Source organism: Xenopus tropicalis, chromosome 4 (genome assembly GCF_000004195.4).
Source record: "Xenopus tropicalis strain Nigerian chromosome 4, UCB_Xtro_10.0, whole genome shotgun sequence".
In the NCBI taxonomy this organism is placed as follows: domain Eukaryota; kingdom Metazoa; phylum Chordata; class Amphibia; order Anura; family Pipidae; genus Xenopus; species Xenopus tropicalis.
Window position 1 is genome coordinate 62,230,001 of NC_030680.2, and position 26,714 is coordinate 62,256,714.

Consider the following 26,714-nt stretch of genomic DNA (forward strand, 5'->3'; position numbering starts at 1 on the left):
AACAATAATGAAGTCAGATTTAGAACGCTGCGCCTCACTGTTCACTAACCCAATCATTGTGTGGTCGGAAATTGTCCCCAGCTTAACATGGAGAGGGGCTAGGGACCTAACTGCGATCGATTGCGCGCGCAGGCTCCTTAATACAAGGATATCCCGTTTCGTCAGGAATAAAGGATGGGTAGCATGGCGGCACATCCACCTTGAAGGTGACACTTATAGATTCATGACACAGGACGGAGTACACCTCAATGACATAGGGCAAGATATTTTCTTGTCCGGTTTACAGGACGACATTGAAAGGGCTCTAGGGCTCTTGGTGGGTGGGGGTCGGAGTTCAAGTAGGTATACATGAACTCCTCCTGGCGGGGATAGTCCTTGGCCATTTAAGTCCGGTTGGTTTGGTGTTTTTCACATGCCCACTGCGTTTGCAGTGGCCGGCATCCGTTATAATAACAAATAAGTTGTTTGTAATGATGGGAAATTTTGAAATACATGGGAGGACTACTTTTCGGTTGTATCTCTTTAATAAAGCTGTGGCCGAACCCTACCCACAAAAGAATCTTGGTGTCAGTGTACTTCTTCCTGTGTCAAGTGGTTACATTGGGGGAAAAGGTTTTATAAGGGAGGGAACAAATCTCCGCAGTCTGGACAGCGCTGAAGTAATTAAGGAAAGCGCTGAGGGACTGTGAAGACAGCAAGAGCCCAATTCCCTCCAGCACACAAAGGGGTTAACAGCTCCTGTTACAGGCGGGGGAAAAAGAGAACACTCCTATAGCTCTCCCCTCCCCTCTGCTATACAGATCACCCTGCAGGGTTGGGAAATTTTGAAATACATGGTGAGGACTACTTTTCGTTGTATCTCTTTAATAAAGCTGTGGCCGAACCCTACCCACAAAAGAATCTTGGTGTCAGTGTACTTCTTCCTGTGTCAAGTGGTTACTTTGGGGGAAAAGGTTTTATAAGGGAGGGAACAAATCTCCGCAGTCTAAGCCTGTGCTGTGCTTTCACATCATTCAGTGGAGCTGATCAGTGGCTGCAGAGGAGGCACCCAGCGGAGCTCGATCACCCACTCTCCTGCCACTGCCTTGGATTCTGCCACTGAGCTGCTTTAAGGATTTAAGAGGGGGGATTGTCCTACTTTCCGCACTTCCAAATCTATTTGTTTGGTGGACCCGGAATAGAATTTAGAGCATCCTCAAATGGCAACAAAAATTGACAAGGAAGCGTGCAGAGAAGCTTACAATCTGGTGAGAGATGATACCAATGAAACGAGCTGGTAAGTAGCACTTAGTCTTGCCTTGTTCTGTCATATTGGCTCCCTTAGAATAATCCATATACCCATAATATGCCATTCAGTAAATTCCATGGAGACGTTAGATTTTCATTGCATTACTCAGTACGTCTCATTTTATTTACTTGTATTATATTATAGGGTTTTTATGATACTTGTAAATATTGAAAGAGACTTATTAATTAAGAACTTTTTCACATGACTATATCATAGACTATAGATAGAGAGAACCATGGCTCCGTGCCTGTATGAGTGCATATTTTCTTATATTTAATTGTTAATGATACGATACAATACAATATTTCTATGTAGTAGATGTCAGACTGCAGCTATTGAGGATACTGGGTGTTGTAGTTTAGGAGCGACATGTTACACTGTAAAGTTTTTGAACCTTCTTCTCTGGGGACCTTAATTAATTCTCAGAGTCTGCTCTGTGACTTAAAACACTAGTTCATAATTAATTAGGCACTGATGTTCATCATAGCAGTGAATTTTACTTTATTAAAAGGGGTCATAGAGACCTGCCCAAAACAGTATAGGGACCCAAGTGGTAGGTTAAGAATAGCTGTACAATCTTGTTCTTCTTTTTTTATGTTACTGTGTGTTTAATCAGCTTTACATTTATATGTATCTATTTTTGTTCCTCAAGGGTAACATTTATATATGATGGCCATACAATAGTCCCAGGAGAACAGGGTGCAACCTATGAAGAATTTGTCGATACTTGCAAAGGTAAGACATAATCGTGGTGATGTGCAAATACTGTAACACCGTAATCTAAAAGCAAACTAATGTTGAAATGATTGATGAGTCTATGCAAGTATGCAAGTAGGTTCACATATATTGGCATGTTTCTGTAGCAGTCTATCAGTCCAGAAATCTAGAATTACATTGTATCCTAGGGCTATATACTAGGAATGTAAGTCTATCTGACTTGTTCTGCCCTGCCCTAGACAAACAGATAACAAGAGAAATTGGGCTCACACAGAGCTTACCACTTCCTTCAGGGAGGGGCAATTATCAGACTTATCCCTGTATAACTGTTTTCTGTTCTATGAATGCTTATTTGGGAACTACTGTTCAATTTTAGTATGATGTAGAGAGTGATATTTTCAGACAATTTGCAACTGGTCTTCATTTTTTTTTATTATTTGTAGTTTTTTAGTAATTTCACTGTTTTTTCAGCAGAATTTCAGTTTGGAGTTTTAGCAGCTATCTGGTTGCTATAATCTTAATTACCTTAGGAACCAGGCAGTGGTTTGAATGAGAGGCTGGAATATGAATAGGAGAGGACCTAAATAGAAAAATACTTTATTAACAATAACAATAAAATTGTGACTTAACAGAAAAATAGTTTTTTGGTTGTTGGTGTCCCCCATTTAAAAGCTGCAAAGAGTTAATAATTCAAAATCAATATAAAATAAATAATGAAGACAAGTTGCTTAGAATTGGCCATTCTTTAACATACTAAAAGTTACCTTAAAGGGGACACCCCTTTAAACAAACAAACAACCTGGCTCCTCTGAATATCCAGTTGACTGGCATCTTTGTAATAAATCTCAACTGTATGTGTGTGTAAATCTATGTAATATACACACAACTTTTTTAGTACCCAGGTGCATATGTAACATAAAATTGCAGACAGAAGCCCATTTAGGGCATGATAGGTCATTTGTATCCTGGATATGTTAATATACAATGTATTCAAATTATTCAAAAGGGTGAAAATTGGGTGTGGACCTAATAGTGACTGGTCACGTGATTACATTTACAAAATGTATAATGTGTGTCACAACAGTACCTGCTCTATAGTTTGTGATAACCCCAGAACTAGATACCATCAAACCAAGTAGAAATGTATTACATTTTGGAAGCACAAGGGCAACTGGAGCATAATGTATGCCATGTAAGTCTAGAAATTTATCCCAGTGCCAAATTCATAATGTGTGTAAAATATGCCCAGGCTCTGTTGTGCTGGGCATTTCAAATTTTAATTTGTAAAATTACTCAGTAGGCCTGTGCATGATACTTATATAGTATATAGTATTTCAAAATATTATTATTAGTTATACTATGTCAAAGTATAGGGAAATAACTGTGACAATCTTCTTTTTATGTCCCCATCACAGCAGAGGTAAAAGCTGCATTATCCTGTTTAATATAAAGCAGCCACATCTGTTAACATGTCTGGCCTTTTTGTCAGATTTAGTAAAATCACTTAGTCTCACTCTGTGCTGCCAGTCAGTCTATTAATATACATGGTGGCACATAAATAATTAATATGGTTCTTAACAGAAATAAAACATGCTTGAATGTTCCTGCAGGCAGTATTCTAGATAAAGAAACAGGCAACAATGGCCAATGATTTAGGTCTTTAGTTTCCCTCTCCCATGGGTGTGTACTCCACATTGCTGGGCATCGAGCCCAGCAGCAAGATAATCCATTAGGAACTGTATGTTCACTTTGTCACTTATGGACAAGGCTATAGTATAGTAAAGGGTTTTTTTGTGTTTTTTTTTGGAACAATCTTCTCACTATATAAATTATTTTTGAAATGTGCATGTGTAAATAAATGTATATAGAGGATGAAGCACAATAAAGAAGGAGATATGGAGGAATGTACCTATTGTTCTTTTGCTGGTTATATATAAAGCTGCACAAGTACTTGCAGTCTTATCGTTTATGGCTAAAGTGCTTAGAGAGTAAGAGAGTTATAGCTATAACATGCATCACAACATAAGTGTAATATTAGTATTTAAGCATAATAAGTAGAATCTGCCATATTGCACTTTAAACACACTGTAATAGCAACCCTCAAAATATAGAGTTAGTTTCTACTGGTATTGCAATTAGCATATCAAGGATAGTTCCTATCATCTTGTAACAACCATGAAAGACTAGAATGCTGTAAGCAAAATAATGGCTTACCACATTATATCCCACATTAAATGTTCTGAGAAAAGTGTATCTCTTAATTCAGTTTTCAAATTTTCTGACATCTATTGAGCTGTCATGTTTTAAACCATAATTTTTTTAAGTTTCATAAGTTGTTGTTTTTTGTTTTGTTTTTTTTACATTGAATTGTATCTGGCCCTGTATGTTGTATTGCAGAATCTCCCAAACTAGGCCACTATTATAGTGAGATCTCTGGTTATATATTTTAGTAGCAGGATTTCTGTCTGTGATATTTTTGAGATGACAGATTCTGTCTATGTTAGACCACTACTGCTGATGGTGCAACAGTAACCTGTGGAGATTTTTTTGGTTTAGCCTCAGTCAACTTATTCACCATTTCTTTCTCAGATGTACCCTTCTGCACTGATAGGGCTTAAAAGGAATATAAACCATCTGTATGCAATTGTGCATTACATGAATGTGTCTTTAAAATAAACTGTTCATGTTGTTGCTGTTGATAGGTTTGTCATTTTTATACCTTTTGGTAAGGATTCCTGGTAAGGATTCCTGGTAAGTATTCATTAACTTTTTTTTTTCTTCTTTCCTTTAATGCAAGGCAGTGCAGGTTGAAGCAATTCAGGGAGCTGCAGAAAAGCATGCAGAGATCACTGATAAGATAGAGAATCTTACCCACTATTTTTAAATATAAGGATATTACAAGTTCAGTGGCCATATAAATCATTATATGGCCACAAGCGAAGTGCTTTCCTATAGATGATGAGACAGAGACATCATTACATTACAGCTCGATTAGCTCCCCAAGAAAATTTGAAAAAAATCTTGAAATGAAAGGACTACAAGAAAATTCCTAGGACAGCTCCCATTGACTTCTACATAACCTCCCAAGCTTTTAGATTGCATATTTTTACATTCGTGCATTATGTGGTTTTAATGCATAATAAACAGCAAAATATTTGTTTTTTTGAAAGTTAAAAAGTCTGGATTATTAGCGCAAAAAAATACAAATTGTGAGAGAAAAAATGATCATCGATAAATCAGCCCCTAAGTGTCCTCAGCTTCACAGTTTAAAAACCCCTGGTTTAAAGGACATGTAAACCCCACACACAAAAATTTAATCAGTGAACAGCCTCTTTGAAATCTTTCAATACCTGCCACACTGGTTGTCCAGAGGTTATTAGTAAGGCTGCAACATCTCCTTAATCACTTAGATTTCCTTCTCCTCCTGTAACCCACTCAGCCCCCTTCCGCAGGAATTTGCTTTGGCTGTTGGCTTGTGGGCATGCTCAGTTGTTCTAAGCTCAGATTACTAAACACGCCCCCCAGTCTAGCAGCCAGTGAAGAGATGGCATTGCTGGTTCCCATAGAAACTCAGCTCTAGCTGGCTGCTTCAATTTTTTTCTCCTGAGCTCAGCTTTACCATTACATTGCTCAAACAAAGCAGAACTTTTATCAGAGACAGTTGTGCCAGTGTGAGCCTGTATTCTTGATGAAATGTATGCTGAATAAGGGTCTGTGTGTGTATGCTGTTTGCAGATTTAAATGTAACTGATTATGTATCAGAGGAAAAATGGCCCCCGGGTGAAAGCTGCTATTTGCTTTAGGAAAATGTGATGGTGCTGGCAAGCGGAGGGGATATATGCAGTAGAAATGATGCCATTTGGGTGGGGGTGACGTGCCCAACTAATATATATTGTAGGCAAATGTAGGCTTTACATGTCCTTTAACAGGCTTAATCAGTTGCCCCAAGGGTATACTTCTTTTTAGGGTGAAACTGTATGTCCCAATTTAAGACTCGGCCCATACTTCCTATTTTTTGCTCAGTAGCTGATGTCAGGGAATGATCAGTAGAAAAGTGTTGCTTTCTCTAGCTACTCATAAAATGACTACATGCGCTAGTCTTGTGAACATATGGTATGAAAAGTCAGTATTTAAGAATGGTAAACAGTGATGCTTAGCATAGGAGATAAATGCATTAACTACATAGCAACAGTCAGGAGTGTATTTGCAACAAATTGGTTCTTAAAACAAACCATGATGCAAAGGGGAAAAAGCAAGTATGGGAATATTACTTTATTTGAGCCATCAGCTGTCATTGACTTTACATCTCCCTTTGCAAAGAGATAAACTTGGTAATAGGTTGTTTACTGATGAGCTAAAATAATTCCTGGGGGTGTGTGACAATCACACTGTTGGTAAATTACAGACAGTTGGCAACTATAATTAATTGATTAGCTCGGTGGTTAGCACTGGTGCCTTGCAGCAGTAGGGTCCTAAGTCCATTTCTAACAAGGGCACTACCTAAATGCATTCTTTCATTAAATTATACAGCTAGGTTAATATATTGCGCCGTCCTAGTAATGTCCAATCTCCAATCAGAGTGGCACATTCACACTACAATTAGTGCATATGAATGGATTGGGGCTGCCCCCTTGAAGATGCTGCCCTAGGCACAGGACCTAGGGTATCTATATAGAAAATATGACATGGGTAATTAATGATAGGTACTTCCATTGTAAGCGCTATGTAACATGGTGGTTCTATATAAATAAAGGGTAATAATAATAATCATTGTTATGGCGCATAAGGCATCATTCTGTACTGAGAAGGATTGCAGGTTGCAAGGAGTGAATTGTTAGACTTCTTATCCTTTTGTTGTATAATTTCCGGCATGTATTTCCTTGCGATACCAGGCTATCATCACAGCATAGTAACACGAGGCCTAAGGGTGAAAAGAATCTTTTGACATCTTTGCAGTTCCTCTTTCTCTGTCTAGTGGGACCATGCAAATTTTTCAGTTTGCTGGCAATTTTAACCTGCATTCAGTTCATTGCAACTACATGCCCTATACACTAAACTGTAAGCAATGATTATTGTGAACATAGAAATGTTAACCCAATGCCCTAAAGTAGAACCAAGCACACTGTATCTGATTTCCCAGAACTGGGCAAATCTGTACCTGAGCAGTTACCCATTTGCTTTCATTATGTTAACTGCAGCTGGCTAAAAAACATCTAGTCCCAGATTGCTATGGTTTTCTTACAATCAAGGAGCATATTTGTCCAATATCTAGTTAATGAGTCTGATGTTTTTCTGCCTCTGGTTTAGATACCCGCATTCACAATGTGGCTAGCTGTAGCTATAGTGTACAGTATATAGAAGGTGGCTGCTGAATGAGTATTTAAATTCACCACTTCTTAAACAGACCTTGTTCTGTTACATCTGTATATCCAGTTAGCCACAGAGTGGCTAATAAGAGGTTGTTCACTTTAAAATTAACTTTTAGTATGATGCAGAGAGTGCTATGCTTAGAGAACTTGCACATTTTTTCTTATCTGTGGTTTTTCAATTATTAGCTTTTTGTTCAGCAACTCTCCAGTTTGAAATTCTGCTACCTATCTGGTAGCTAGCAACCAGGCAGTAGTTTAAATGACAGACTAAATTATGAATCATACAGGGCTGAATAGAAAGATAAGTAGTAAAAAGTAACAATCTGTATAAAGTTGTAGCCTCACTGCAGGGGTCACCTGAGTCTGAAAAGATAAGGATTAGCCATTTTATAACACACTAAAAGTTACCTTAAATGTGAACTACCTCTTTAAAGACCTAGAGCACACTCATACCTTATATCAGTGCTGTCCAACTTCTACGGTGCCGAGGGCCGAAATTTCTCTAGCATACATGGTGGAGGGCCGCTAATGGAAGCCAGTTTTGACCACTCCCCTTTTTGAAACCACACCCACTTCAAACCACACCCATTTTATCACAATGGTGGTAGCACAGCAAAATCCCAAATGCTTGGTCCTTACTGTGGGGATATCAACCATCATTCATATGTGAAAGAATTATGTCATATTAAGATATACCCTTAGATTCCATATGCCTCCTCCTCCCCTGTGGATAGCAGAGCAACCCCCAGTACATAATTACACACCTTTGGGACCATTTAATGGCTATTTCCAACTGCTAACAAACTCCCACAACAAACCCCTGCCAGGTTCACCTCCCACAAGCAGCATAGGGCAAGCAGAGTATGGCACACACAGGCAGCACTCTGCCTGTCCTATGCTGTCTGTGTGTGCCATACTCTGCCTGCCCTACCCTGACTGTGTGTGCCATACTCTGCCTGCCCTACCCTGACTGTGTGTGCCATACTCTGCCTGCCCTACCCTGACTGTGTGTGCCATACTCTGCCTGCCCTACCCTTCCTCTGTGTGCCATACTCTGCCTGCCCTACCCTTACTGTGTGTGCCATACTCTGCCTGCCCTACCCTTACTGTGTGTGCCATACTCTGCCTGCCCTACCCTTACTGTGTGTGCCATACTCTGCCTGCCCTACCCTTCCTGTGTGTGCCATACTCTGCCTGCCCTATGCTGCCTGTGTGTGCCATACTCTGCCTGCCCTACCCTGACTGTGTGCCATACCCACCCTGACCTATGCTGCCTGTGTGTGCCATACTCTACCTGCCCTATGCTGGCTGTATGTGCCATACTCTGCCTACAGTACCTATGTCTGAGGTGTGAAGAAGTGAACAATGAGAGTGACTACAGTCTGAGCCTGAGGTGTGAACACTGCAGGGGTTGAACAATGCAGAAACTAAAAAGGTGTGAAAAACATAGTGGATTACATTTTTAAACAATACATAGGGATTACAGCCTGAATCTGAGGTGAGAACCATGCAGGGGGCCAGTTAATCTCAGTACTGATACCATTTAATGCTTACTCAAAGGTAAGCCATCAAAGCAGCCAGACAGGTGGGGGGCCACACAGAGGGGGGCCGCCAGTTGGACAGCACTGCCTTATATGATTCTGCACAGAAGAGCTATGCAAGCTATACCATGCAATTTTCAATTAGTTGGAAAATTCACTACCCTTGTATCATCTTGTCACACATATGAAGGAAGTACATTTTACAAAGCAGGCCCCACTTACCACTTGTGTTTGGTTAGCAAACAGTGTGCTAACTGCTGATAGAGGATACAAGGAGGGCCTTTGTTGTGAACAGGGCATTTTGTTTAAATGTAGATAATGAGCTTTGTATAAACAAAACCTTGCTTACTCTTCACTGCAGCCTTTGCTAGGCATTTAAATAAAGAACAGCTTATTATATAGAGCAGCGCTGTCCAACTTCTGAGGTAGGGAAGGTCGACATTTTTTTGGACTACATACTGGAGGGCTCATAGAAGCCAGATTTGACCACTCCCTTTAAACCACAAGAGCTTTTAAGACCTTACCCACATAAATGAAGGCAGCACACCAAAAAAACAAATGGTCTATCTCTATATATCTCTATAACTCATATGTGAAAAAGTTGATATCATTTTCACCCCCAGCACTTAATTAAACCCCTCAGGGACCCTCTAATAACTATTCCAAAAGCTGACAAACTCCCAGAACATACCCCCACTAGGCTAGGTTCACCTTCCACAGGGAGCATAGAACAGGCATAGTACGGCACATACAGGCAGAATAGGGAAGGCAAAGTATGGCACACACACAGGCAGCATAGGGCAGGCAGAGTATGGTACACAGGCAGCATAGGGCAGGCAGAGTATGGCACACACAGGCAGCATAGTGCAGGCAGAGTATGGCACACACAGGCAGGGTAGGGAAGACAGATTATGGCACACACAGGCAGCATTGGGCAGTCAGAGTATGATACACAGGCACCATAGGACAGGCAGAGTAAAGAAGTTATTGATTTTTACACTTTAGAAATAATCTCTTTGGATTCCAGACACTGATAAGTGACAGAGCAGGATGATGATAGATGCCTGGATCGTTGGTGCACTATAGTCAAAACAGTTTGCTTAACTGCCCCTTAACATTCTGTGATGACTGAGCTAATGTATTCAATTATATAATTAATTATTAATTATATAATATTAATCAAATCTGCTAATATTTAAACATTATTTCTAGAGACACTGCCAAAAAAGTTAAAGCTGTATATGTGTGTTTCCTTACATGTAATTTTACTCCATTGTCCTTGGTCAGCCATTTACAATAACTAGTTACAAAATATCTTAAGGTACGTATTGTAAGAATCTATGTTAAACAATATCAGATAAAAGTGTGACAGCTTTATAAATAGACCTTTTACAATTGTGCTGTCAATTGTAAGCTTTAATGGCATGGCCCTCTTTGTACACTTTTTGATGTGTATACCCTACTATTATAGAACAACAGTGAAAGATATGTTGGTGCTTTATAAACATATGTAATTACTATTCAGCATGGCATCAGTTGTCATCAATGTGACCATTTTTCCTGTCTATGATTAAGTACTAATGATTATTGTACCAAACAGTAGGTGATTTTTAATGTTATTTCAAATATACAGTGTCCTTAGTGGCCTAATTATCATACTTTGCCTTACTATTCACTTTTCAATATAAAGCTATAATAGTAATATTTTTTCTCAATCCATAATATAGGTGTATCTGCCCAACATAAAGGTGTCCCTGCAAATGATTTTTCTTGCACCTGTTTGAGCCTAAATACAGACATGCCCTACCTTAATAATGACTGTACCACAATACTCTGCTGCTGCTAGTAGCTAGTTTAGAAGGCTGAGTTTTCATAAACACATCTGAAAGGAGCATCTTATAATTAATGATTGCTTGTCAAGCCTCTTCTTAACCCTATTCTTATCACTGCAATTATTTCATCCCCCTGAGAAATGTGACATGTGCCGAATGCTGTTTTTCTGTACTGTAAGTAGCAGTAACAACAGAAGTGCTACTGTTTTGCTTTTCTGCTTGTGAAGATATTGCACCTGTTCAGTTCTGCACATAACTGCCAGCAAAACATTCTCCCCCTTTGCTTCAGTCCTACTGGCAAAACACTTATTTTTAGAAATAGTGCTCTCCACATTTCGTACCAAAATCTCTGATGATTGATCCATGTGTGGGACCTGTTTTCCTAATGACAATTTTGGATTGCCATGGTCCAGTGGGATCGCTGCTAGGTGCCCATTCTCATCTGTGACAGTACAATATCCAGTGTGTGAGCCTGCATTTGGTAGAACCCATGTGTGGTCAACTTAAAGGGATTCTGTCATGATTTTTATGGTGCGGTTTTTATGACTTAATTAAACTGCGTACATTAAAAATAATTCATTCTATCATTTAAAATTCACATAGCTGAGGGCACCTGGAAAACTAAGACTATTGCTAGCCCATGTCAAATTTCAAAATCAAATCAGATTGCTGATTTCAGTGCAGGATTCTGCTGGAGGAGCCCTATTACCATTTTATAAAAACCATGTTTTCCCTGGACAGAATCCCTTTAAGGTAAGCACTACAATAAAAACTTTAGCATGGAGTTCACACTGTGTTTGTATGGGTTGTAAGCTCAACTGGGCCGAAATTAAGCACTGTATAAACGCATCCACTAAATAAATAAATAAATACATGTAATAAAGTATGGACACACATCTGTTTTTTAAGGCCTTCCCCAGACCCTGGCCTGCTTACAGGTCCAACACTCTAACACAGTTTAACTAATTAGAAAGCCAGTTCTGTCAGTCACACCTTGGGGTGGCACAGTCCTATAGCAGTGATGCCCAACCAGTTGCTGGGGGGCAACATTTTGCTAACCACCCTTTTTGTGTTGCCCATTTTTACATATCTGGCTTGGAGGATGGTTTTGGGAGCACAGAGAAACAGTTTTACTTCAGGCTAGCAGTTCATATGGGGCTTCCAAATAGCCAATGGCATCCCCAAATAATCTTTGACATGCTTGTGTGTCTCGCTAACACTTTTTACAGTGTGGCTTATGAGGAAAAAAGGTTCTATAGGATGGAGTTGCTTGCAAATGTCTGTGCTTGTCAGGTAATATACACCTAAAAAAAAAAGCAGTCAGTAAATAGGAGGGGGTTTTGTTGAAATGTGGTCTTGAATTGCTTACAAATACAGCATTCAGGTGCCATTATACAAGCAATGAACTTCCTTTGCTCTTCAATACATTTTGTTATGTTTAATATCATATTAGCCTGCCAGTGGCAGCAAAGACTCTGACTCAGAGAAGCTCTGAGAAGCTCCTGAACCCTGCAGCATGTCTGGCCTGGCCAGTTTTTGTTTGCATTCTTCGCCGTGACCTGAGCCAACATGCTCAGAGGTTTGAGATGCTTAACCCCACTTCTAGCCATGTTCAAGCTGAAACTTGTATTGATGAAACCATCACCTATTGACCCCCTGAATACCAGAAGCATGAGCAATTTTCTATTCATTACAATATTCTGCTCTCATTACTGCAGGTTGGAGAATGCAGTGTTATTTCAAACTGAGAACATAACTGACGCAATTGCTTCATTCTGCTCAAAATCCAGCCAGTGTTGCCCCCCACCCTTCTTTTTCAGCTCTGCTCCTTTTGGTTTTGCTGTGAGAAATAATGCATAATGTAGATGTAAAGATCTTTTTTTCTACCATTCGTATCACAGAGTGGTGAGTCTAATTTATAGTTGATTTTTATTGATTTGACTTTCTAAGCATGTTTTTTCTAAAATTAAAAATGAATCTGTCTGGTTGTTGGTGTTTGATATTCCTAGCAAAATGTAGTTCTACCACATTTATATGCGAAGGGGCCTGTTTATTAAAGTTAATCTATGCACCTAAACATTGCAGATTTCTATAAAAATAACTCATAAAAGTACTGTGTTTTACCATTCCTACAAGATAGGTATCCATTTGAAATGTTCTTTTCTGGTGTGTAGTCTGTGGCAAATTTTATGTATATTTTTTATACAAGCTACATTAAATCCTTCTGCCTTGGGCACACAGATTACCAGGTCCAGGGGTAGGACCTAAACTTATATAACTCAATAGTTGAGCCCAACTCCAGTAAGTAATCACTGTGATAGGTTGCACAGCGCAAAATATAACTCATTTAGTGGCCACCATCTGCCAGTGTAATGTGTGCTTAATAATATAAAATAACAAAATATCTAAAAAAACATAAAATAATTTTTGAAAATAGATGTATAAACATACTCTGTATATTGGCTTGTTTTGTTAAAAGGCTAAAAAAGCTAAACAATTGTTGTTTTATACACATTTAAATGTAATATTTTATTACCCTTCACTGGCAAAAAATGCTTGTTTCAGAAGCTTTACTGTTGTTTGTAAATAAACAATATGGAGCTATGGGGCTGACATTCAAATTGCGTGCACATTAGCCCCCTCGCGCCATAATGTACATACATGAAGTTGAGGACAGGAAATGAAAAGCAGCAGTTTTGGCAAGATGGTGCTGACATTGGGTTAAAGTGGAAAATCAAGATGGTAAAATCAAGGTTAGCAAGTGGAGTCACCAGCCTTACAAAATGGCAGTTACAGCTATGTCATTCATATAAAACATATCCCTTAATATCTTCTCTTTGGTGTTAGTAGCTGTTTAATTGCCGTTTGTACCCTGTGGCATTAACCACAATGACTCAGACTTTATTCTGGCAACAGCTTTAAATACAATGCTCTGACAGGCAATAAAACCAGGATGCATTTGTGTGAACTCATGCCAAGGAAAGCAAGTTCATACTCAAGGCTTTACATTGCTAAAACCTTCCAGGGCTCCAGGCAACATAAAGCAGCAATATCAGCACTACAGGCAGCCTTTAAGATATGCATAAACTATAAATCCTACAACGTATTTAGAGCAAGTTCTTTGTGGCAAATGTGGAAATAATTAAATGCTAATCACCACTGCAAAATATTTTTAGTCCCCCCCAAACTTTGAAAAGATGACCTGCTTCACAAGCTAAAATTGAAAGTACTGTAGGCATCAGTCAGGACCTGATGAGCTGGGACCACCATACTCCTAACTCACCCAATATCTTCTAAGCCTGCTGCCTGTATTTTGACACACCTGGCAGGCTGCAGAAACCAAGCGCAACCCATGTCATAGTTACTCTTTTTTACTCTGCCCCACAGTAAGCATTTGTGGGCCCAGGTCTTTGTGCCCTAAATGCATGTTAGGAAGTGCTGTCAAGCGCAAAGGAATACAGTTTTAGGTAGAAAGGACATGGCTGAAATCTGGGGACACACAGGGAGGAGTGTTGCACAGCACACAAAAAATATTACATTAATAATATTATAGGAAATGCCCACTTTTTCACTCAAGATTACAGCAACATATATTTTCCGTTTAAAGGGGATCTAAACCCCAAAAAGAATCAGAAAACTGTCTAAAACTGCTATCTCACAAACCATTTAACATAAGAGTTTCATAAAAATGTCATTAAAAATTCCCTTTGCATATCATTCTATATCACATGAGATATAAATGCAAACCTTTTTGTGCTAGTACCTTTTGATTTTATCCTTTCATGCCTTGCCATTAAGCATGTGGTGCGCCACAGTTCAGACAGAAAACCTTGAAATGTAGAATTTATGACAATGGCATGATGGTCTCTTGTGTTGGTACTGTTACTTTAATCTCAGCCCTACTTTGGGGCAGAGGGTCTGTTTTATTATCTAATATTAACTCCTGACATCTCCTCTCAGACCTGTCCCACTGGCCTTCACTTATTTCCTTGCTACAGTTCAGTGTTGTAAACAGAAAGCTTGCTCTGCTTATATTTCTTTTCATAAAAATGCATTAAAATAACCACGTTACACCTGTGTAACTGCAGAATGGCTTTTGCTGAAGTCATGTTTTATCACTCTAAGCAGCCGTGAAACTCTATTTTCCAAAACAACAACTTAAATTCTTTCTGGCAAGACCTGTTTACTTGGCAGATTTGCTGCAGCAGATGTTACTGTTATTTTATTTTGCTTATGAAATTGAAAAAAACCTTGTCCCAAAATCATAAACTGTCAATGAATGATGATTACTTTTGGTTACTGGTTACTGTCCTACCTCTGCGTCATCTGTTAAAAAAAAAATAAAAGTAAAATGACTTTTCTGGAGATATACAGTGTCATTTCTTATGTAACCAGTCCCGGCGTTGTAGAGAAGCAAAATGACAGAACGGTTTGAGGGGGTAGGCCAGAACTGAACAATATGTGAGGGGAAATATCATGTAACTGCACTGTGTGGACACACACATTTGTAGTATTTCCTCTTACACTTCCTGCAAAAGGCAATAGGAAGGAAACTGGGTTTTTTTTACTGAATTTTCATGTATTTTGTGATAATAGTCTGGGTCTTGGCTTGTAAAGAACTGTGCACCTTATCAGACCAGTCAACATCAGATAGGATCACATCAGGGATTACAATTACTAGCGTGGCCCACAATTTACAATGACTCATTTACAACTGCAACTTTAGTTCCAGTCATGCAAAAATGGACGCAGCTGTTGCTCGCATTGATGCCATTTATTAAAGGTACTTTTAGTTGCACACTTAGCCATTGCATCCATCTTACCTTCTGTTCCAAATCGCATGCAAATGCCCCTACTGACACAGGGGAACCCTGGAACTGTGAGCACCTTCCAGCTGGTGGTAATTTCAGGGTCCCAACTATGGACTGCGTCAACAGGCACAGCATGCGTGTGGCTTAAGAATCACATGCACAAGTTGACTTAATTTCAGAAGTGTCCTGCACAGTTTTCTCAAGTTTTTGAGGGCCTAGATGTGTAAGGCACAACTCCCCCTCACAGACACAGTTGTGTTGGAATTGTGGGGGAAGAATATGCACTGCATGGAAAAATATGGCAAATTTTGTCAGAATTTCCACTTTGCAGACTTCAACAATTGTTTATGTAGCATGCCTCTGTACAGACCTGAATAAATGCACTCTTACCACCTTCATGCATAACTGTCTTATTAAAGATATGCAAAAATAAAATAAAATCATATAAATAGAGAATATTTTTTCCATCGCTTGCCAATGATGTTTGTATGGATATGTTTCAATTACCGTGAGCAAAACTGTTTCTATATATAGGCAGAGAATTAAAAGTGTTATTCACAGGACAAGGCATGCCAGCAAGTAGTGCTTGTATAAGTCAAGCAGTCATTGATGCTGTAGATGATTCAGCCAATCAGAGAGATAGTATTCTACTGTGTGTGTGTTTGTTCTGTGACTTGCTGTTTGTACATCCAACATTTTAATGCGGTTTTAGGATTAGAGAGCACACTCCTGTAATAAGCTTAGTGTGACCATTGAAGTAATCACAATTGTTGGTCCTTGGTTCATGTTTAAAGTGATTTCACAAGAGGCTTGTTGGATTTTCTGCAAGGTCACCAACTTCCTGGCTTTCCATAGGCCCAAACCACATGTTACAGTGTTCTTAATCCAGTTTAAAGGTCATGAATCCATCTGTTATAATAAAAAGAGGCTTGGGTATAACCTGAATCAGCACATTGTTTACAGGTTGCTAGTTCAGCAGGAGTGAGACTAGCATAATATTACGACATATAAAAGCATTTCTTTTTAATGTCATTTAGTAGGTCTTACAGGTGAATTTAATTTAGTTCAATAAAAGTATTATTATACTCTATTTATATAGCACTGACATAATCTGTAGTGCTTTACACATTGTTAACACCAGTGCCTGCCCCAGTGGAGCTTACAATTTAAGGTGTCTATCACATTTACACACATTATGGTCAGTTTTATCAGGTACCAATTAACCTGCTTGTTGTTTTCTGGAATGTGGGATGAAACTAGAGTGCTCAGAGAAAATCCATGCAAGCACAGCAAAAGTATACACATGTTAACTCCTTGCAGTTAGTGCCCTGCATGGAGTCAAACCTTCGAGCCCCAGCAAGCAGCAACTCACTTAGTTATCTAGGCCCTTTTCCAGTTACGTACACAGCAATTTTGCCTTTTGCTCTACAAACTGACCATATATGGTTTTGTGTTAGTTTTTTTTTGCTGTTCTCAACTGATATAGCACTTAAAACACAGCATTGTATGTACTGTCAAAAAGTGTTGTTTGAACAGGAAGATCAGTGTTTCACTGTGTTTTTAGCACCCATATACTTTAACAATGTTGTGGCTACACACAGCAATAAACCAGTAAAAATATTGGTCCATGTTGCACTAACTACCACTTGATGTATTGAGTCGTAGTGAAATTAAGAATAAGATGAAACATTTGTTATAAGGACAACCTTTGTATCTCTGCTGCTGAAAAGCAGTGGCTGTTGTTTACAGATACCACAATCGGACAATCCTAAGGCTGATGGCCCATGGAGCAAATTAGTCAATAGATTTCTGCTGCAGTGAGTGACTAACCATTCCGAAATGCCTTTCCACTGACAACAATAGGAGTCACCGGTGGAAAGGCCTACACATCACTTTGGCTTTCCAAAGTCACAAAAAGTTGCCTGCTGGAGGAAACTTAGCACAACTTCAGAAAGCCAAAGCGATGCGTAGGCCTTCCAGCTTTGACTCCTATTGTTGCCAGTGGAAAGGCATTTTGGAGAAGTAAGTCGCCAGCAGTAGCAGAGATCTATCCTGTGTGACTAACTCACTCCGTGGGCCATCAGCCTTAAAGTGACCAAACACAAGCAGATTTAGCTGCCGATCAGATTCCTTCAGACCGTTTAGCAGCTTATCTGCATGAGGCCACCTTTAGAATATGGTAGGCTCAAAATGGTAGGCTCAAAATGAATTGTGTTCTAGTAGATTCCAGATGATAGGGAAAGAATTATCATAATAGTGACAACCCTAGGTAAATGAGGTGTAATGGTTGCTAAGTGGCCATTGATGAAAGGGAAAGGAAAGTATCTTATCTCACTGGGGGCAATCAACTGTAATTTAAAACTCTGAATAAATATTGAAATCTAATTCTTGAAATATGCAACTAAAACAAATTTTCTAGCGTTAACACAAGGGCAAGGGCAGTACTATGACAGAAAAGTGGACATGGATCTGCTAATCCCTGGAATACCTTATTTTAGTTTCTTATATATATTTCATCAACTACAGGAAAGTTTTTACTGCTTTCTGATAAGTCATAAAATGTTTGACTAAGTTACAACTGGCAAATGCTGTCAATGACTTTTCTAGCTACCATCTATACCGTCCCAAAATCAAAAAGCAAGCACATGACACATGCAGAGAGTTTCCTGCGACTGTAGGGCATATACAGGATATTTATCATCAATTTCTTTGCCCATATATTTAAGAGCATTTGAGAGTAAATCTGTGTTTCTGTTGTTATTTTCAGATGATATCAGGCTGTATGCCTACATCCGATTCATAACTGGGGATGCCATGAGCAAAAGAACCAAGTTTGTCCTAATCACCTGGATTGGTGAAAATGTCGGTGGCCTCCAGAGAGCCAAAATTGGTACAGACAAGACCCTGGTGAAAGATGTAGCGCAGGTAATGTACGGAAATTAATCATTATTAATCAGTAGTGATGAGCGAATCTGTCTCGTTTTGCTTCACCAAAAAATTCATGAAACTTTGGAAAAATTTGCAGAATCCAGAAAATGTTGCGCATCAAAGTAAATTGTTACATAACATTTTTTGTTACACATGCGATAATTTTTTTGATGCGTGTGACTTTTATTTGATGCGTGGCTAATTTTTACAAAAAAATCTGCGAATGCGGAAACGCGAAAATTCACTGCGAATCTATGCCTGGCGCATAATTTTGCTCATCACTATTAATCAGTCGCTCAGCCTTTCAGACCCAATATTTTAGAGGCTTACTGCTTGCTTTGCAGTATAATTCAGTTCATGGGAAAAGTAATAACATGCAGGTAAACTGCTATATAGATTTTATTGCCGACCACAAAACAAGTTATTTAGTTGGTAATAAAATATATGTAGCAGTTGATCTGCGTGTTGGTGCTCTCCTATTTCATCTGAGTTATATTGTAATGAAATTAGTTATGTTTGCACAGCTCAGGAGATTATTTGATATCTCACTGTACAAAAGGTGGTGGCAATAAACTTTGGACTTCCTTAGTGAACTCAAGCTTGAAACTGATTTAAAGATGCCTGCCAGGAAATACTTATTAAGTTCTGCTGTTAAACCAAATAACCATGCAAGTTATAGAGCTCATATTCAACTTTGTGTCCTGTCCATTAGTGTGTCCTACTCAGAATTGTTGCTTCACCCCTGAAATCGTGACAAAATGGATGATGCCCAGTCCTATTGTTTGTGGGAAGCTCTATGCCTTGTAACAAGAGTATTAACCACAACATCTAGTGCAAGTTGACTTTCCCTTTTTACTAAGTAGCCTTTATTTTCTGACAGCTCAGTGTTAGAAAGTATGAGGCCTCTGCAAAACCTCTTGTGAATGACATTAGCTCTGTCTCCTACAGAACCCATCTCATAACAAGTTGCAAAAACATTGATTTACCAATCCATCTAAAAATATGGCCTGTTAGCCATTGTAAATGAGCAGTTTTAAATGCAGAATCATCACTATATGATATAGGGTGTTACCAAAGGTAACATCTGGTAACCCCTGATATCACTTAACAAGGATTATGTGTTTACGCTAACTCATTTCTACTGCCTTATAGGCCAAATTTCTATATGATTTGGTGAATCAGTGATTTTGCCAGTTAAAAGCTTATTGCTGCCTGTATATTATGTGAAGTGTGTATGTACATGGGGGTGGGGGCTGAGTGTGCTTACATTATTCACATGCTGATTTGCAGACACAGTGTTTGCACCCAGCAATGAATAACAGCGTGATGCCCCTTCCCACTCATGCCTATAACAATGTCTATGTGCACCCGCCAACTTTGCTCCCAGTCATCCTTGTGACGACCATATGGTGTGTTACAATCTGGCAGATTCAGGGATAGCTCAATGCGGGTGGGAAGAGAGGGTCTGGCACATAATTAAAGCTTTATGGCTTATCATGTAGTCAATGGTAGTCAGTGTTCCAACATGAACAATAATTCCTTGTGCTGTTTGTCCTCAGGAATGTATTGTTGTGACTCTCTTATGATGTCAGATGTGTAGATCGAGGAATGTTGGAGTTTGGGGGTCAGAATTTGTTGTTTCAGAATGGAGGAGGAGAATGTAAGTTATTTTATATATGAACCTTACACAATTGTAACTTTCTTGTTTGCTTTACATCTTAGAGCTTTGCCAAAGAGTTTGTGATCACAGACCATAAAGAACTAGAGGAAGAATACATTAGAAATGAGTTGAAGAAAGCAGGCGGAGCCAATTATGATGCCCAGAATGAGTAAAGCAATGCCTCCGTGGTGCCACCTGCCAGTTTCCAGTCCAGAAGCCAACAACGTGAATTGCAGAATACTTGAGAGAAAAGCAAAGCAAAAAAAAAGACTGGTTATTCCTTTTGCAAATGCCCCTAACCCTGCTATCCAGACCTCCTGGGAAAACTGGATGTACTTAGTCATTCCATGTCACATTATCTCTGATAATGAAACACTGACTGACTTGCACCAAACAGATTTCTGCATGGGCATGCTCCCACTGGCTAGAATCTGCACTCCCCTTGCCTGTGATGTCACTGGAAGTTACTGTGCCCCTCGCCCATATATTTTTGGGAACACTATATCCCCAGAAAGATGCTGATCTTTAGCACAAACAGAATTTGAAATTTCACATCTTATTTAGGGTTTCACTTGGTCACCTACATTTCTGAGCCCTCCATCCCTCAAAAGATATGAGCTCTATATAATTAAGCCTATGTTAATTACACAGATAAATTCACTGTTATCTATTAACGTTACCCAAAGAATGTTAGATGTGAAATATTCTTGCACTTATACTTAACCAGATGCAGTTTTTAAGCATATCTTCAGATTTCCCCTTAACTTTTAATGGGGTTTTCCTGAGATTATCTTAACATGAGTTTATATCTTTAAACTGAATCTGATTAATATAAGAACACTTGGATAGATATTTGGAAGTTCCTTTCATAGTTTTGTAAAGAGGAGTTGGAAGTCCAACCCACCACTGTCAAATCTATAACTACTAGTATCCCATGGGATCCTTCATTTAGCTGAGAAAGCTGAGAGTTGTAGTTTCACAGCAGGTGGAAGGACAGAGTTTGGATTTCTGTTTTCTATAAAGATCCTGTAGTATTATTGCCTCCCGTAACTGTGGATATGAACACTGTACAAAGGACATAAATATGTGTAGGGGATCAGAAATGGTTCTAGATTTAATTTTACATTCCATATTAAAACCATATTTTGTACTTTAGCCAAGGTTTACACCCAAGCGCAGTGGGAACTGCCTTGTTTTCTATGTTTTATTTTTTTTTTTATTGAAACATCAAAGCTCAGAAATGACTTGAAAATGGTTTTACAGTGTATTGCTTATCATATGTGTAATGCGTTTTATAGGGGACAGTTGTGCTGAAATACAGGCTTTCATATGGAACAGTAATTGTTAGTGTTTACATTTGTGTGCATAAAAAAATCAGAGGCTGAATATAAAAAATATATAGCGTTTTCAGTTCAAGAGACTTGCAGCATCTTAAAAAAAAAATCACATATAGTGGGACATGGGCAAGGCTCAGTCACCACTTTAATCGATATATACAGTACATCTGTAAACACAACATGTTGTTTCATAAGTGATCTACATGTAGTTTAGCCTTACTGTGCCTTTAAACAGTTTTATTTTGCTTTACACTCATCATCACATTATAGGAATATTCGCGGATCTGGGCAGTGCTGAAAGTGCCTGCAGTCTGTTGCATGTGAGTTTGGCTACTTTGCTTTAAAACCAGCACAACATACAGTTCTACATCCTTGCCATGAAGCTGCCAACTACACAGGGGTTACCTCTGTCAGCAATGTAACATTTTGGGCTGCTGCTTAAACATGGAAAGCACCCGCTGCTGTAATGTGTTTTTATTTCTGTGGTAACAGTGGTGCTGCTGTGCAGTAACCCAAAGGCCTATAAATCTGGCTTCAGGAGCTGGGCCACTTGTATTGCAACAGAACAAGGAAATACCGTTAACTGGAATGAGAAGTGTGGGACAGCATCAATGCTAAGACTGAACAATAAAAAAAATAAAAATAATTTTTTTTCAGAAGTTTTGTGTCTTTATTTATTTACAAGATCTAATTCTATGCAAACAAGCCAGATCTTAAAGTTCTTGAGGACTGGACTATAGTGCTTATTTACTATACTTAAACTATGTGCAAATCACCTAATATTGACATAAATCACCTTATTTTTAACCAACAGTACTAGTATTCCAGAATCACTGCAAAAAAACAGTGTGAGCAAAATAATATTTAACAGGGGAAAGTTAGGTGCTGGTGTAGATGCATCACGCTGGAAACTCTAGACTTTTCCTCAAGGCAGGTATTGATTCTGGGGGTTCCTTGCCTCCTGTACTTTACATTTTTGTGCAATTTATCACAGCAGGCTGTTTAGGTGCATTGGTGCTCGGTGCTAGTTGTAATGTGCCTGGGGGTATAATACCTGTATACTTTTGTCAGCAGTATTTAAGCATGCACACATTTTAGCACTTTGCACTTGCATATAAAAATGAACACTTATATCTTTAATTTTAAAGGGCTGCTTTACCTTGTGTGCAGAACAGCAGCTCTTTTCCATGTAATAGGCATTTTGATCCCCAAACTTGTAGGTTGTTAAAGGAGAACTAAACCCTGAAAATGAAAATGACAAGTAATGCTGTCACATTGCTGATAAACATTTCTATCCTAATTCTTTGTTCGCTTTAGTTCTTCTTTAAATTCTGTCAGACTACCGTAGCCAAGTACCAGAGGAACAGCAAACTGGTATTACACAAGAGAGCCAAGAGAAATGACAAGTAAAGGATCATAAAAAAAATGGATGCTGGGATTCTCCATGCTGTTACAGTAGACCCATATTTTACAGGGAACCAGGAAAAATGGTATAAAACCCAGGAAAATGTAAAATGGGGCAAATGCATTATACATTATACTTTGTTGGGCCCAAAAATAAGTGTAAAATTCAGGAAAGCTTTAAATAAGGGTATATAAAATGAAGGTTTTCACTGTATGCTAGAGGCAAAATAACCTATATTATTGTAAGAGACCATTTCTATGGTCTATTAAAGCACACTGGTGTTTGTAAATACTGCACCTGTCACTGGGCTTGGGTACTTGGTATATCCCAAGCTAAAAGTGTTGCATGAGAAACACTCCCAGCCCAGTAGTGTTGTTATAATTGTAATTATTAGGCAGATAGGCATACATATGTAATCATTACACATACATAGTGAGAAAATTAAAAATGACGGTACAGTGTGTATTTTAATGTCGCCTCCATGCTGTTGCTACTGTCGTGAAGCAAAAGGAATACTGTAACCATCTACCAAACAGTAGAAGTGAATGATCCGCATATACTGTGTATGGATACTGCATGGGGATGGCCTGTGTATGGATACTGCATGGGGTTGGCCTGTGTATGGACACTGCATGGGATTGGCCTCTGTATGGATACTGCATTGCGTTGGCCTGTGTATGGATACTGCATGGGGTTGGCCTTTGTATGGATACTGCATGGGGTTGGCCTGTGTATGGACACTGCATGGGATTGGCCTCTGTATGGATACTGCATTGCGTTGGCCTGTGTATAGATACTGCATGGGGTTGGCCTGTGTATAGATACTGCATGGGGTTGGCCTGTGTATGGATACTGCATGGAGTTGGCCTGTGTATGGATACTGCATGGGGTTGGTCTGTGTATGGGCACTGCATGGGATTGGCCTCTGTATGGATACTGCATTGCGTTGGCCTGTGTATAGATACTGCATGGGGTTGGCCTGTGTATGGATACTGCATGGAGTTGGCCTGTGTATGGATACTGCATGGGGTTGGTCTGTGTATGGGCACTGCATGGGATTGGCCTCTGTATGGATACAGCATTGCGTTGGCCTGTGTATGGATACTGCATGGGGTTAGCCTGTGTATGGATACTGCATGGGGCTGAACTGTGTATGGATACTGCATGGGTTTGGCCTGTGTATGGATACTTCATGGGGTTGGCCTGTGTATGGATACTGCATGGGGCTGAACTGTGTATGGATACTGCATGGGGTTGGCCTGTGTATGGATAATGCATGGGGTTGGCTGGAGTATGAATATTGCATGGGCTTAGCAACCTTTTTTACCATTTTATGCAGACTGCTAGATATTTCTCCAACATATTTGTTGCCAAGGATCCGCTTTTCTACAATGACATTGCAGGTTTGTTGGTGGTAAACACATTCACTGTGGTTCCCATACACACCCTTTTCTACCTAGAATCTAGAAGCAATTCTTACCTATAGAATTTCAAAATGCTTTCATGGATCAAAAGGGTTAAACTGGTTTTAAATTTCATTAAATGATTGGCGGAAAAGTTCAGATAGCGTGGTTATTGAGAAACTCCTAATTAAACATCTCAGCCCCTTAAGTAAATTTAACCATAGAATATGTCTTCATATCTTATTTGAAATGTGTTTTTATCTTGATTTGTGGTTGTGTATTTGTGTTATTAGTAACTAACAAAACATTGAGGTTTCCAGCTCTGAGCTTTCTTTTAGATTTATAATTTCAGACAATAATATGTTTAGTTATGCAGTTGTTTCCAAATACATGCAAATACCTAATCAGGTTGTATAAACTAAGACTAAAATTTGCTTAACTAAGTGGCCATCTTCTAAAACAATGTAAGAGATCTTTTTAGAAGTTTAGCAATTTCTGTAGTATAAATTTAGTATAAATATAGATCCAGAGTGAGTGAGTATATATATATTTCCATGCGCAAGTACAGTGAGTAAAATGAATTTTTGAGTGCAATTGGCATGTTTTTCCCCACAATGCAGTTTTTCTAGAATTATGGTGTTATTGCTGCGCCAACCACAAATGCATCCGAATAGACACAATTGCACATGCGCTTTGTTGCAAATGCATAATTATTTATAAATCTACATCGTTTCCAGTGTCTTCATTTCCACCATGTAAGTGATGCATGCGGTCTATATTTTTGGTGCAACTTAGCTGCAGCGATTGACACAGGGTGCAAAGAGAATCCTGGGGCTACCACCTAGTCAGGAGGTGGCAGTAATGCCGAGTGCAATGGGTGAGTGCAAGAAGCACATTTTGAAGCATTCCGAGCCCTTTTCAATGATCAAGAATAATAGGAATGGTAAACTGACTAGATTGTCTCAGTATCCTAACTGCAGAGAAATTAACTAACCAATATTATTAGCGTGAATATGATCCAGTACTTGACATTTTATACCAAATATAAAATGAAGTTTCAAAATACACTGAGTAAACTAACCTTGTGCCATCCTAATGACATAGCTGTAACTGCCTCTGTAACTGGCCTGTCTCTGTACTGCACTGAAAAGCAAGGGGTAAACGCCTTCAATATTTTACAAGGTTTAAGCTTAAATGCCACATGCTAATCCACCCATGGAAAAGAGTTATTTTGTCATTACAGTGAAGGAAAATATATTTTTTAACTAAACAATGACTGGAAAGCGACAGTAAAGAATATTTTCTTTTATTTCTTTTTAGTTGCACTTCCTTCTACAATTTACATTAAATTCATAGTAACCAAATACATACTTTTCCTCTCTTTATAGCACCACTCACTCTTAATGCTAGTAAAAATGTCATATAAAGCATGACACCCACCTGTATATACAGTAAAGTCACTTTTTAGTAGTGCACTGTTAGTAGTGAGCACTACTAACAAGAGAAATGTTTTCAAGGTTTCTTTTCTCAGGAGGAGTTCTCTGCAATGATAACAAGTGCATGATATGGCACAGTAACATTTGCCATGCTAATACTGTAGGACTTATTTATATATATGCAAGATTTAAGTATAATGTGTAAAACTGTGGGCATTTAAAAGTTATTCCCAAAGGTACTTGTACCTTGCATTAAAACTTGCTGTGGCATTGGTAAATCTTGTCCAAACTTTGGTAAAATATAACAAATGCTCTGCATAAAATAAACTTGTTTACATTTGTTCACCATATATTAGCCAAATATTTTAGAATTATGAATAACAAGGGCAAACGTAAGTTTAGTAAACGAAGGGCTTCATTCATGAAATCACGAGTTCGAATCCCGAATGTGAAAAATTCGGATTGGATACGATAATTTCTAAAGATCGCAAATATCATGAAAATGCTTACAAAAAAATCATATTATTCACAATAATATCGTATTGGCGATCTGAAATTTTCGCACCAAATGATTGTAAACAGCGGGAAAACCTTTCCGACTTTGATCCTTCTGTGCACGATTTTGGAAGCCTCCCATAGGAATCAATGGCACTGTGCAGCTCCAACCTGGCCCAAGGAAAGTCCCGATAACGAAGCTTGAATGAATCCGAAACTTTCGTACTTGGCCGACAATACGATTTTGCCGCACAAATTTTGTTGCAAAGTATGAAAAAGTCGCGCAAGCAACGAAAAAGTTGCAGAAAATATGCTCGGAGCGTTCATGGATTAGAAAATCTCCCCCCTAGTGTAGTAATTAAACACAGTCTAGTATAGTGCAGTTTGCACAATGATTTGTTGCTATGCACTGCTAGAGATGTTCACTACTTAATGCCATTAAACTTCAGTTATCTACCAAAGAAGCTGTATTACAGTTTTATCACCTAGGTA

The 26,714-nt window shown here is 38.8% G+C and overlaps 1 protein-coding gene across 1 annotated transcript; it reads left to right on the forward strand.

The window, feature by feature from the left end:
* Window positions 1-1,095: 1,095 nt before the first annotated feature.
* cotl1 (coactosin-like F-actin binding protein 1) lies at window positions 1,096-22,111 on the forward strand. Its single transcript, NM_001016541.2, is given in 4 exon segments — window positions 1,096-1,276; window positions 1,941-2,023; window positions 18,326-18,483; window positions 20,209-22,111. Coding segments are annotated over 4 exon segments (429 nt in total). The 5' UTR covers window positions 1,096-1,199; the 3' UTR covers window positions 20,320-22,111.
* The last annotated feature ends 4,603 nt before the right edge of the window (window positions 22,112-26,714 follow it).